At 43.6% G+C, this 14,390-nt stretch overlaps 1 protein-coding gene across 3 annotated transcripts in view; it reads left to right on the top strand.

Annotated features, from left to right (window-relative positions):
• MACF1 (microtubule actin crosslinking factor 1) overlaps window positions 1-14,390 on the top strand; it is a 320,564-nt gene that overhangs the window by 165,598 nt on the left and 140,576 nt on the right. For all 3 annotated transcript variants that reach the window (XM_055586319.1, XM_055586318.1, XM_055586320.1), the window contains exons 15-26: window positions 158-434; window positions 2,530-2,658; window positions 3,342-3,419; window positions 3,993-4,154; window positions 5,223-5,327; window positions 5,936-6,031; window positions 7,223-7,348; window positions 9,822-9,974; window positions 11,916-12,070; window positions 12,468-12,594; window positions 13,002-13,185; window positions 13,626-13,795. In XM_055586319.1, the coding sequence (XP_055442294.1) occupies window positions 158-434; window positions 2,530-2,658; window positions 3,342-3,419; window positions 3,993-4,154; window positions 5,223-5,327; window positions 5,936-6,031; window positions 7,223-7,348; window positions 9,822-9,974; window positions 11,916-12,070; window positions 12,468-12,594; window positions 13,002-13,185; window positions 13,626-13,795 (1,762 nt within the window). The remainder of the gene's footprint in view (window positions 1-157; window positions 435-2,529; window positions 2,659-3,341; window positions 3,420-3,992; window positions 4,155-5,222; window positions 5,328-5,935; window positions 6,032-7,222; window positions 7,349-9,821; window positions 9,975-11,915; window positions 12,071-12,467; window positions 12,595-13,001; window positions 13,186-13,625; window positions 13,796-14,390) is intronic.

The raw sequence follows: 14,390 nt of genomic DNA, 5'->3' as shown, positions 1-14,390 counted from the left end.
CCTTGCATTCACAGAACACTTTTTCTTTTTAAAAAACAGTTTCCCTAAGATGATCTCATCTATATTTTTACCTCATCCTTGTCAAATGTATAGGGAAATCTTTATCTTAAAAAGCACATTATAAATTTAATGTCTTCTTTCTCTTCTTCCATCTCAGGGTCATGCGTCTGCAGGATGAGCTGGTCACGTTGCGTCTAGAGTGCACGAACTTGTACCGGAAGGGCCACTTCACTTCCCTTGAATTGGTTCCACCCTCTACTTTAACCACTACTCATCTGAAAGCAGAACCCTTGACCAAAGTAACCCATTCTTCTTCTACCTCCTGGTTCCGAAAGCCTATGACTCGGGCCGAACTTGTGTCTATTTCCTCCTCTGAAGATGAAGGAAATCTTCGATTTGTGTATGAACTACTGTCTTGGGTAGAAGAAATGCAGGTGGGTGTACATTCCAAATACTTATGCAGCACACTGAGGTTCCTTGAACTCAGCAATTATCTAAGAGGGTTGGGTTGCTCTGTGTCCCTTGTATCAGTTCAGTTCAGTCGCTCGGTCATGTCCGACTCTTTGCGACCCCACGAATTGCAGCACGCCAGGCCTCCCTGTCCATCACCAACTCCCGGAATTCACTCAGACTCACGTCCATCGAGTTGGTGATGCCATCCAGCCATCTCATCCTCTGTCATTCCCTTCTGCTCCTGCCCCCAATCCCTCCCAGCATCTGAGTCTTTTCCAATGAGTCAACTCTTTGCATGAGGTGGCCAAAGTACTGGAGTTTCAGCTTTAGCATCATTCCTTCCAAAGAACACCCAGGACTGATCTCCTTTAGAATGGACTGGTTGGATCTCCTTGCAGTCCAAGGGACTCTCAAGAGTCTTCTCCAACACCACAGTTCAAAAGCATTAATTCTTCAGCGCTTAGCTTCCTTCACAGTGCAACTCTCATATCCATACATGACCACTGGAAAAACCATAGCCTTGACTAGATGGACGTTTGTTGGCAAAGTAACGTCTCTGCTTTTGAATATGCTATCTAGGTTGGTCATAACTTTCCTTCCAAGGAGTAAGCGTCTTTTAATTTCATGGCTGCAATCACCATATGCAGTGATTTTGGAGCCCAAAAAATAAAGTCTGACACTATTTCCACTGTTTCCCCATCTATTTCCCATGAAGTGATGGGACCGGATGCCATGATCTTCGTTTTCTGAATGTTGAGCTTTAAGCCAACTTTTTCACTCTCCTCTTTCACTTTCATCAAGAGGCTTTTTAGTTCCTCTTCACTTTCTGCCATAGGGGTGGTGTCATCTGCATATCTGAGGTTATTGATATTTCTCCCGGCAATCTTGATTCCAGCTTGTGTTTCTTCCAGTCCAGCGTTTCTCATGGTGTACTCTGCATATAAGTTAAATAAGCAGGGTCCCTTGTATAGATTCCCTTAATTATCGTTGCTGCCTAGCTCCCAAGCCCCCTTCTCTATTAAATTTTGAAAGAATAAGATAGTTCAAATCATCAAAATCCCATCTTAAATGCATGAAAGTGAAAGTGAAGTCACTCAGTCGTGTCTGACTCTTTGTGACCCATGGACTGTAGCCTACCAGGCTCCTCTGTCCATGGGATTTTCCAGGCAAGAATACTGGAGTGGGTTGCCATTTCCTTCTCCAGGGGATGAGGAATGACCCAGGGATTGAACCTGGGTTTCCTGCATTGTAGGTAGATGCTTTACTGTCTGAGCCACCAGGGAAGGCTTAAATGCATAGGCTTTTCTAATTTGAAGCCCTTCATGGAGCTCTTCCCTTCAGCTGACTGTGCTCTCCGTGGGAGCTGGTAGGAGAAGTTGCCAAGTCTGTAAACCCCAGTTAGCTCTTCTCAAATTCCCTCATTGCAGAGGAGCTGCTGCCTCACTGTTGTTTTTGTATCAGCTCTGAAGTGTAAGCAAGACACAGTTCTAAGGGGCAGTATTCACATGTATTCTAGGGTAATGGTTCAAGTTCAACACTGTCCTCTTACCCTCTAACCCTTTTGTTTTCTATGAAATTCTTCCCATCTTCTGATGACAGATTCCCCCTGTACCAACAAATAAGCTCAAAGACAAACTCTTTTACAATTACCTTCCATTAGCCAATAGTTAATGACATGAATGGAGCTTAGTATTTATGGATATTTATTTCTTATCTCCATTCTGATTGTGAAATGAAGAGACTCCGTAAAGGGAAATGCCTAAACTGTAAAGTTAAGCCTTTCAGCTTATGGGGACACCTTTCTTGTTGGTAAATTCAGGGATGTATTCCCATCATGCAGCAGCAAAGGGCTGCCATTGCTGCTTCTAGGGATGGGGTTTATCCTCCAGCTCCTTGAGGGTACGTCATAACGTACTTGCCTGTAAGAGGCCAAGATGGAGATGGTTTAGATGTCCTTTTTGCCAGTCCCCTCTCCACAGCCACATTGTCCAAACTGATGCTGACAGTTTTCATTTTCTGCCAACTTAGCAATAAATTATATTCATAAAATTATATTCATAATTTCTTTTTTCCCAGATGAAACTGGAACGAGCAGAGTGGGGCAATGACCTGCCTAGTGTGGAGCTGCAGCTGGAAACACAGCAGCACATCCATGCCAGTGTGGAAGAACTGGGCTCAAGTGTCAAAGAAGCCAGGCTGTATGAGGTGGGAGGCATTTGGAATCCGTTACGGGCAGCCGGGGTGGCTGTGCGATGGAGCAGTATACAGTGTAGCTGTCTCGTACATGAAACTTGACAAGTCCCTTTTGTACATGAAGTATCTCTTGCTTTTTTGAAATAACTTTGTGGGAAAGGTGTTTTTCACAAACCCCTTTTTACCGAAAAGAATAGTGATACTGAAAGCTAAGGTCAAAATTAGTAAGTAGCGAATGCAGTTTCCAAACTCAGGCCCTTGGATCCAAAAATGTATGCTCTTTCCACTGCCCATCTACCTGCAGTAGAGAACTGGTAAGCAAAACTGTTTCTTCGATCTCTCCTCTCCCTCACTCTTCTGTGTTCTCCCATTTTAAATTTTAAGTCTCCTCTTCCACAAAGCATCTAACTAGTTTGAGGAGTCAGCAGGCATAGTTTTGCTTAGAAACCTCCCAGAATCGCTGGAAGCAGAAGACCATGAGGTCTGTGAGGCGTCTTCCTCTGCTAGGCTTGTCCACACTCAGTGCTGCTCTGAGCTGTCAAATCTCAGCCAGAGATGCCCCGTCCAAATTGCTGACTCTCAGAGTGACTAATCTCTGTCTGTGTGCAGACGTAATATTTATATAGTTGAAATCATACCATAGATATAGTTTACTTTTTCTCTAATATGTTTTTATCTCATTCTTTTCTTATCAGGGAAAAATGTCCCAAAATTTCCATACCAGTTATGTTGAAACCCTTGGAAAGCTGGAGACACAGTATTGTAAATTGAAGGTGAGTTTTGAGTAACTCTGTTTTGTTCTGTTCGTGGAGCATGTGGTTCCCTAATTCAGAAGGCTCTTGGTTTGGGCCCGTTTTGGTTTTCTATTTATTAGGTTATATTGTTTCCTGTGCAGTTGTTCATATGTATCATCACATTTTTCTCAGTTTTCTTCCTGGGTTAGAAACCACCGCCCCAGAAAGTTTGAAGTAGAGCTTATCATAGTTATTATGCTTCACCAAAGCAGTGGCCATCAAAACTCAAAGTTTGAGATGGACAGGACAGGGACCCCTTTTCTGTTTGGTCTTCATTCTTGTATTCAAGATTGTACAGAGTAAGACCGGCCCAGGATCATTCTTTATCCACGAAGCCCCACACAGGCCTGGCATGTTCTCACTTCCAGCTAGGATTGACACAGGAGTCCTGTACCAAACTAGTACTAAATTTAAAACTGAGGAGAAACACCCAGAGATTTAAAAAGCAAAGCTAAATTCATTTCCTCAGCTATTCTTTGCTTTGATGTCAAATGTGCTATATTCTATAGATGAAAGGCTGACATCTAACCTTGTAATCCTTCCTTTGTCTAGGAAACTTCTAGCTTCCGGATGAGGCACCTTCAGAGCCTGCATAAATTTGTCTCGAGAGCTACAGCTGAGTTGATCTGGTTGAATGAGAAGGAGGAGGAGGAACTAGCATATGACTGGAGTGACAACAATCCCAATATCTCGGCCAAGAAAAATTACTTCTCTGTGAGTCTAGCACAACAGACCCATCATATTTGGGAACAGCAGCGGAAGGAGCCAGAGGGGCTGGTCTGAGAGCCTGGGTTTCGGGATTTGCATTTTGCTAAATAGAATAGGGACCCTGCTTAATATATCTGTTCCTGTGAGAAAGTGTATATGGAGAGAGGGGAAATCAAGCTCTAGAATGAATTTATTTGGAATGTAGTTAGAAAGACAGTGTCTTGGGTGACAAGAGCAGCAGTCTGCAAATTGAATCATTTTATAAGCAATTTAACTTTGTGGTCAAGGTTATAGACTTTGGAATGAGATAGACCTTAAGTGAAATTCTTATTCCTCTGCTTGTTAGCTCTGTGACCTTGGTAAGTCATTTACTCTCCCTGGACCTCTGTAAAATGGGATAATAGGGACACTTCAAAGGGTTGTGTAAAAGGCTAAGTAACATTTAGCAAGCGAATATAGTACAAGGCTTAATATTGTTTAACTGAGGTGTATTCTTGGCTTCTTATAAATTCTGAATTCTCTGAAGTATGATTCTTCTCAAGTAAAGGAGAAACGATACTGTAATACAGTAAATAATCTATAAGAACGAAACTTAGGCTATGATAGAGACATAAGGAAAGTGCTCAGAGAGCATCGGGGAGAAAAGGTCAAATCTGATAGCAGGGATCGATACCCAGCGGCACAGAAGAGCTGGCCTCTAAAGTGGGGCCTAAAGTGTTAACAGAACCTCGAGCCCACCAGTCAGCTGTGTGGGTCAGGCGCTGTGTCAGTGGGCACGGACACGAACTCTCCCCTCCAGCCTCGTTCCCTCCTGTCTTGCCTTCAGCCTCTCCTGTGTTCCCCTGCTTACTCACATCTGGCTCAGGTCCCGTATCTGTTGTGAGTCATTCTCCAGTGATTCCAGCATTTTTGCTCTTCTCTGAAATCCTCTGGCACATACTGTTCATGCATCTCATTTTGGCACGAACCCTGGGTTGCAGGCTCCTGTAAAGTAGGGTAGGGAACACAGCCCTTTTTTTTATTTCTACTCCTTCCTAATAGCACCTATTGAATAAAGCTGAATTCAATTTTCAGGAGCTGACAATGGAACTAGAGGAGAAACAGGACGTGTTTCGGTCTCTACAAGATACAGCTGAGCTACTGTCCCTTGAGAACCACCCCGCCAAGCAGACTGTGGAGGTGCGTGTGACTTGAGGGTGTGAGGGTCAAGTGCACAGAGGTTGTAATTATACAAGTGTTCACATGAAAGACTCAGCTCTGCTGAAGGGCCTGGAGGAAGCATCAAGGATCATGCAGCTTAGGTCTTCTCCCTTTACACCCCAGCCCCCTAAAGACCGCAGAGAGTTGTGATAATAGCCTAACAAGGACACTGAGAAACACCAGAGGCGATATCAACTCCTGACTTCATGGGCAAAGTGACCTGAACCATATTTTTTCACAGAACTGTCTAGACATATCCTGCCTCTTGGGTGTGGTGCCTGTGGCCAGGGAAGAGGCAGCGGAGGCAGCAGAAGGATTGACTTAGGCCTAGGGTTTGCTACCCCATCATTTAGTTGCAACTGAGTGTACAAGAGGCCTTTTCTGTGTAACCTCTTTTAACAAAACCATGTTGGATAAAAGACAGGCCTCTCTTTTGTGGGGAGCTTTGAGCTCATGCCAGCCAAGTATCTCATGTATCCTCTGTGGGCCTCTGGCACTAGCGGAAGTGTAGATGGACGAGTGCATCGCACACATGTGGCAGGTCTGTTAAACCCCTGCCCTTCTGTTCTTGCTCCTGGTCGTTGCAGGCTTACAGCGCCGCTGTCCAGTCCCAGTTGCAGTGGATGAAGCAGCTGTGCTTGTGTGTCGAGCAGCACCTGAAAGAGAATACTGCTTATTTTCAGGTACCTGGGCTGTCTGTGTGTGTGTGTGCGCGTGCATGCATGTGCGCGCACATGCGCGCACGAGCATCAGAAAGGATGGCTCTGTTTTCATCAGAGGGAATACCTTTTTTCATTCAGGCAAGAGACTCTAAGTGTGACTGCCTGTGCTGGCGTGTGCCTGCAAGCATGCGCATGGGATGGGTGAGGTTAAAAACACATCTGTGTCAGTGAACCTTTACTGTACAAACCACGACCCCAGGAGACTCTGGGTTGGTGGTTTGGGCTAGGCTTAGCTGAAGATATTTTTCTCGTCTTGCCTGGGTGACGCATGGCTGCAGGCAGTCGGCAGGCAGGCTGGGGGCCGGTTGGTCCCCGATTGTGTCACTCCCATGTCAGACAGTAGACTGGGGTGGCAAGTCAGTATGCAAGTCTCTAGCATCCAGTAGGCTATCCTACTGGATCCTTTTAAAAATTTTTTTCTGCCTGTTTTTGGTTTTCCTGGAGGCTCAAGTGGCACATGACAGTTAATAAAATGACTTCAGAGGTGGAGGGTAGCAGGGAAACAAAAAGTCCACTGGAGTGGGAAAGAGTAGCTGTGTTCCACAAGCAGCCAGAGAAAGTGTGTCCCGGTGCACAAGGTCTTTTTCTGCTGTGACATGTATTAATGTGCCATTGGCTAAAGCAAGCCCAGCGTGGGGAGGGCTTTGCTGGGGGATAAAAATAGATCCACCTCCTGGTGGAAGGGGCTGTAAAATATCAGAACCATTTTTTTTTTTTTTTCCCTTCATCAATCTATCACCACATCAAGAACATACTGCTTGTTTTCTGGTGAGAGTGGGAGGAGGAAATAAGCCATTATCTCTGTTTGGATTTGCTTCTAATTAAATAAGCTTCCTGATCATTTTGTAATCATATCAGTAAATTGAAACACGTGATCCCTCAACCTCTAGGCTTTTCATGAAATAGACCTGACAGTCAAGTGCTGTCACTAGCCGGCACACAAGGAGAAAGAGCAGTGGTTTCTGAAGGGTGAAGCAGACTAACTCTTGTATTGTGTTCAGTGGGCTTTGTGGCAGGCAGCCCTGCTGTTTCCCTGGCGTGGCCTTTGTGATCCAGGACTGTCTAATCAGCCGGCACAGTGGGGTTGTTCTTTCTCCATCTTGGTGTCATGATGCACTGAGCACCAGGTACCCTTCCCTCTTATCCCTGCAGTTCTTCAGTGATGCTCGAGACCTGGAGTCATTCTTGAGGAACCTCCAAGATTCCATCAAACGGAAGTATTCCTGCGACCACAGCACCAGCTTATCCCGCCTGGAGGACCTGCTGCAGGACTCCATGGTGGGTGTTGCATCAGTGGGATGACTGCTTCTGGGAAGCAGAGTAAACCCTGTCAGCTGCTGCTGTTCATATCCTTGAAAGCGCCAGGGGCTGCGGGTCATCACTGTAAAGTTTTGCTCACATTCGATTAGAGTTTAGTCAATGTGGTTCTCTTTCTCTTTCCTAAAGAAGGTGCAAATAGGAGTCTTTGGGGGGCGCTCCTGAAGCGAGGGCCTGGCCATGTGCCCCTGAGCCACATGGGGTTCATCGCTGTTTCTTTGCGTTGTTCCTGTTTTAATGCACTAGTTGGAGCCAAAGATGGGGTGTAGAGCATGACAAATAGGGTTGATGGGACTAGCTGACACCAAATTCTTTTTCACTCTCTCGTGCAAAGAGAATTAAAATACCAATGAACTAGACCTAAGCCAATTTCTTCCTGCTTTGGAAATTTTCTTTTGGTAACAGTGAGATATTTTAAACATTAATATCTTATTTAGATGTAATACAGTATCTATCCAGTTTATTTATGTAGCAATATTAACTTTTTAAAAATAGTTTTGCATGCAGGATTTAATCCAAATCAAGTTTGTATTATCCAATGAACTATTCCTTCAGTGGTGTCAGTAGTAAAAGGCAGCAGCAGACTACTTACTAAGCATATATTATATAGTTGACAAGATGGGGCTCAAACTACATCTCAAATTCAGATGGAAATATATATTTAATATGGAAATTACTTTTCCTTTGTGAGAAGCCAAGGGAAGTCTCACATTTCAGTAACAAGTTATAAGTAAGAGAACCATTATAACCCCAAACTGTGTCATTTTCTTCTTTTTTTTTTTTTTGGCGTGGGTGAGACTGGGGAATTTTTGAACATTAATTGATTGAAAAAAAAATGCTTTCAGGTATTGTAAAGCTATGAATGAATTTAGGCTCAGTGGTTTCACCTGAGCAAAGAATTTGTGAACTGAATTAATAAGGGTAAAGACCTGACTTTTCCAATGTCTCTAGAATGTCTCTCGGAGGCACATCAAGTATGAAGGAGGAATATAATAATCCTTGGCTATTATCTCCTCCCTCCCACAGAGTACCTTCCTGTCGTAGGGTAACTCCTCTGCAGGTGTTGTCCTATCTCCTCTTCTCGAGGGTCGCTGCTCTGCTCCCTCCTCTCCAGGTCAGGGGCATCGAGTTGGCGGCGTCATCGGGGCATGGAGTCACCTGGGTCTGCTCCGCTGCTTGTCCGTCAGGTTCGGGAGCATCTGTCATGGCTTCTGGTTCTTTTCAGACCTTGTACCACGCTGAGCATTTGGTCTCTGGAGCTTGAGATGTTTGGCTGTGGGTTAGACAGAAATTGACATCTTTATTGCAAGGAAACTGAAATGGGTAGACCAGCTCTCAAGAATGGAACAATGTGGCTGTCTCCCTGACATATTCCATTCCTCTCTCTTAACTAATAAGTTAAAGTTGTATTTCTTCCAATCATGCTCCCGGGGACAGGCACAGGTAGTTTGTTTAAGCATTTCTTTTTCTCTACTTGCATATTCTTAATTCTTTAATGGCATTTCTTAACATTATTAACTCTTTACCCTCATCACATCTACTTCCATCCCAAGAAAGCCCTCTTCTGGGGACTTTTTAATACGTCAAAATGATCTCGAAACATCCTGGCTAATAGATAAAAGCTGTCTTTTAGTCTCTAATGGAATTGGTAGTAGATTGCTACCAATTTTGTTGACAAGAAGTTCATTAGTTTTTAAGAAAATTGGGTTTGCAGAGACTTGAGAGTTTCAATTTTGCATGAGATCTCTTTCAAATCAATCAAATTTATGTATATATAGCCCAGCAAGACTCCAAAAGGTAAACCCTAAATTGTTTCTCACAATACCTTCACCAACAACTTTGATTTATAGGTTGTTGGTTGAAGAGCTAAAATCTTTCTCTAGAAAGTTTGATTCCATCTAAGAAAGTAAAATATTTCTAATAGAGCTTGGTAGATAACATTATTTAAAAAATAAAAAAATTAAAAGAGCATAACTCTAACTTCTCCTAAGCGGAGAGGCAAGAGCTGGCTTCTGTCAGTGAGAAACTGAATAATAATAATAATAACAACCAAAACCTAGTTGTTATCATTGTTTTTAACTTCCATGTTCTCTGAACCTTATTTGGCAAAATCCTTTGTTAGCTGTATTTGGCAGCTAGAAATTCTTATTTTGTTTTATTTATTTATTATTTGCTTTTGCATGTGGCTTTATGGTTCATTGAAAACTGCACAGGGAGAAAGCTGCAAAATTTGAGTATAAATGCACTTGGTAGCAGACAGAAGCATCCTCTCCTGTCTTCTTTATCCCTGTGTTTCTAAGATGGCTCCACCAAGGATCCCTACTTAACCGAGAAGTGACGTTCTCAGAGGGAGTGGAGCACTCAGTTTTCTTTGTTGACTCAGTCTCCCGAGGAGCAACATTAATGTCTCTTCGGTTTTCTTCTCATTTTGTAGGATGAAAAGGAGCAGCTTATACAATCCAAGAGTTCCGTTGCCAGTCTTGTTGGGAGATCAAAATCCATTGTTCAGCTAAAACCACGCAGTCCTGACCACATGCTAAAGAGCACCATATCCGTGAAGGCCATCTGTGACTACAGGCAGATTGAGGTGAGGAGGTGGGGAGGGTACCTCCTGCTCCAAAGGGAGACAAGGGACAAGGGAAGCCTTCAGTTAGGGTTATGATAGTAAGGAAAGATCAGATGATAAGAGTTCTGTTGTTAGAACTTAAACATGCTCAAATCTATCATTAAAAGCATAAGCCTCAACTCTACAATCTTGACCTGCTCCCTGCCTCAGTAACTGACATCATTATCTACCCAGTTGCCTAAGCATGGCTAGAAATGGGGCTTTTTAGCATCCTAGAGAGATCCATGACTCCTCTCCTCTTTTCCTACAGCTGCTACCAAGTCAGTGTTTGTAAAGAAACACCCCTCACTGTGCTTCCCAGGTGGTGCAGTGGTAAAGGACTGGCCTGCCAGTGCAGGAGACGTGGGTTCAATCCCTGGGTTCAGAAGGTCCCCTGGAGTAGGAAATGGCAGCCCGCTCCAGTATTCTTGCCTGGAAAATCCCATGGACAGAGGAGCCTGGCAGCTGCAGTCCATGAGATCACAAAGAGTCAGACACAACTTGAGCGCACACACACACACACACACACACACACACACACACAAATATCCCTCAAGTCTTCTTTCTATCCCTGCTGCTTCTACCTAAATCAGACCCACTTGGATTATTGCATCAGCCTCCCATTCAATGTATTCTTTATCCTACCACCAGCATGATCTTAAAAAAAAAAAAATCACTCCCCCGCCTAAGTCCTACAACAATTCTCTATTTGTTCTTCTTTATTTTATTTTTTAAGATTTTTTTTTTTCACACATGGGCCACGTTTAAAGTCTTTATTGAATTTGTTGCAGTATTTTTTCTGTTTCATGTTTTGGTTTTTTGGCTACGAGGCATGTGGCATCTTAGCTCCAGTCCTGACCAGGGATTGAACCTGCACTCCCTGCATTGGAAGACAAAGTCTTAACCACTGGAACACCAGGGAAGTTGCCCCATTTCTTTTCAGAAAGTCTGAATTCCTTAATGTGGCTTCAGAGTCTTGAATAATCTCTTTACCCCGCTAATGAAGGGCGGATCTTTTGCCTTCCATGCATTCCCTGGTAAACTGAGTTTGTCACACAGTTTTGTAACCAAGTAGCATATCAGAGAAGGCAATGGCACCCCACTCCAGTACTCTTGCCAGGAGAATCCCATGGACGGAGGGCCTGGTGGGCTGTAGTCCATGGGGTCACTAAGAGTCAGACACGACTGAGCAACTTCACTTTCACTTTTCACTTTCATGCATTGGAGAAGGAAATGGCAACCCACTCCAGTGTTCTTGCCTGGAGAATCCCAGGGATGGGGGAGCCTGGTGGGCTGCCGTCTATGGGGTCACACAGCGTCGGACATGACTGGAGTGACTTAGCAGCAGCAGCACATCAGAATATGTGGGATATGTATCTCTAGTGGCCTAGCATACTTCCAAGCACATAGTAGGCTCAATAAACCTCTTCCTGTGCTTTTATCTCAATATTTCTGTCTATAAATTAGTCAGAAACCAATAATACTGGTTACCTGTCTCCCAAGAGAAAGAGCTGATGATTTCAAATGCTTAAACATTTCAGGGATTTGAGTGGGGTGACAGGAAGGGAGGATATGGAAGTATCACAAAAGCAAAGTTGTATTATATCCCTTTAATTTTTACTGTGTTCATTGTGGATACAGAGAGATTGCTCGTGGAGCTCCTACAGTCTCCATGTAACTGTCATACCTGAGTTACTCGACATGTAACAGGCATGCTTCATTTATTTCTTTCATGTTGCAACCATCCCTGGGTTGTATATTTATACACATTATCTTTTTGTCAAAATCAGAAACTTTCCCTAGGTGATAAAGATCTCCAAAATGATTTTTCCTTAAGGATTTCATAGCCTTGGGATCAGGCACCAGGTAATAATAGGTCATTTGTTTATCCCTTAGCAGTAACTTGTAAATTTGTCTTTTCAGATAACTATTTGCAAGAATGATGAGTGTGTATTGGAAGATAACTCACAGAGGACCAAGTGGAAAGTGATCAGCCCCACAGGGAACGAGGCAATGGTGCCGTCAGTCTGCTTCCTCATCCCCCCACCCAATAAGGATGCCATGGAGACGGCCAGCAGGTACTGGCTCAGCTGCCACCCTGAGCTTCCCCACCTCTGCCCTTTGTGGGTGAACTGATGGAGGGATGAATCTGCGTTTGCTTTCTAAGCATTGTTGTAATTTTTCAAAAATTTCAAATGGAGTTATTTTGTCTCTATTTTGTCTGTCATTGCTTTTCCACTCTGACTTCTCATAATTATATTATCAGTATATTCAGGTAACATTTATGATATTGCTAAATATGTGCTTGAGAATATCAATTAATTTAGGTCTAAAGATCTTGTGTTGTTAGTATTTGACTTGTTGTCTTTCTCTGCTCAGCTCTGCTGAGGCAATCACCTTTTTTTTCCTTAGAAGGTCTCTAGGGTGGACCTCAGGCCTTAGAAAAGCTATAGCCAGGTTTTGTGTTGTTTGTAGGGTGGAGCAATCTTATCAGAAGGTGATGGCCCTTTGGCATCAACTACATGTCAACACCAAAAGCCTTATCTCCTGGAACTATCTGAGGAAGGACCTTGACCTTGTAAAGACCTGGAATCTGGAAAAGGTAATTATGGAAGCTTTAACCCAGGCTTATAGCCTATTGGCAAGTTTTATTTTTTCAGCAGGAAGTTTTTTTCTATTACTGTGAGACTCCTACTCACCCAATTAGTGGGAAATAAGTCAGGGATACTGTTTCAGGGTTAGGAGCTTGAGGATCTTAGAAACTAAAACCTTTTGGATAAATGTGCGGAATAGGGGAATGCTGGTGAATTGGCCATCATTAAGGTTTGCATCGGAGAGGGCACAGAGTGCTTCTGAGATGCTAGTAATGTCCTGCTTCTTGATCCCAATGCTGATTTCATGGACACATTCAATTTGTGAAAAATCAACGTGTTTATAAATATGGTTTGTGCACTATTTTGTATTACATTTCCATTCCATTGAAATGTCCACTGTTTATTTTCTCTGCAGCTCCGCTCCTCAGCACCTGGGGAGTACCACCAGGTTATGAAGAATCTGCAGGCCCACTACGAAGACTTTCTGCAGGAGAGTCGTGACTCGGCCCTGTTCTCAGTGGCTGACCGTCTTCGCTTGGAAGAGGAGGTGGAGGCGTGTAAAACCCATTTCCAGCACCTGATGAAGTCCATGGAGAATGGTGTGTGCCTTGGGAAGAGGGAGAGGAAAGGTGGAATGAGAGCCCTGAAGGGTGCTGCTCGACCCTTCATACAAACTAGAAAGTATTGTCAACACCTTTTTACCACTTGCATTGCTAGAAAACTTGAGATAGCAAATAACTCACAGAGATGAATTCTCAAAATCAGATCATGGAAGAAAAGGCTGTGTTTTATTCATTATTGCTAATAAACCTATCCCGTTTTCTTGTGGAAATTATGTATTTGGACCTTAAAGCTCAGTATATAATGCAGGGAGTTTGGGAACAGGCAGAAGGTTCCCCATATAAGGCTTTGCTTTCATTCATGGAGTATCAGCTCTGCTAGAACCAGTGGTACCCTATCTAAGGGTAAATCTGGTTTTCTCAGGTTTGCTGATCTCTGTTGTGGTGCTTAATGGTCTTCTGTGCTTGTGCATTCACAGAGGACAAAGAGGAAACTGTGGCCAAGATGTACATTTCAGAGCTGAAGAATATCCGGCTGCGCCTGGAGGAGTGTGAACAGAGGCTAATCCAGCGAATTCAGTCCCCAGTCAGCTCTAGGACTGACAAAGATGCTCGGCAAGACAATGCATTAAGGATTGCAGAACAAGAGGTAAGCCTTTGTAGCAAGGTGGGTGCCCTAAGACTGCTCAGTAGAGCTGCTGCTTTCCTCTCGGTCCCGTACACGTATGTTATATTCTGTGACATGGTTACTGTCAGTCATGTGACTCCACAAATAGTATGGAAAGGCTCAGGTTCTGCTATGGGCTCTGATGTATACTTTTCCCGGACCTTTTTTTCTAAGTCTTTGTTGAATTCATTGCCGTATTGCTTCTGTTTTATGTTTTGGTTTTCTGACCATGAGGCATGTAGGATCTTAGCTCCCCAACAAGGGGATCCAACCCACACCCCCCTGCACTGGAAGGCAAAGGCATAACCCCTGGACTGCCAGGGAAGCCCCTGTGCAAATTACTTCTCATCCTTAGTTTCCTTTCTCAGAAAATGGAGATAGTACGAACCTCCATCCATAGAAGAACTATAGATGGAGATCCGTGACATTGTGCAGGAGGCAGTAATCAAGACTATCGCCAAGAAAAAGAAATGCAAAACGGCAAAATGATTGTCTGAGGAGGCCTTACAAGTAGCTGAGAAAAGAAGAGAAGCTAAAGGCAAAGATATATACCCATTTGAATGCAAAGTTCCAAAGA

This window comes from Bubalus kerabau, chromosome 6, assembly GCF_029407905.1.
Source record: "Bubalus kerabau isolate K-KA32 ecotype Philippines breed swamp buffalo chromosome 6, PCC_UOA_SB_1v2, whole genome shotgun sequence".
Lineage (NCBI taxonomy): Eukaryota > Metazoa > Chordata > Mammalia > Artiodactyla > Bovidae > Bubalus > Bubalus kerabau.
This window is presented reverse-complemented; position numbering and strand designations above follow the sequence as displayed.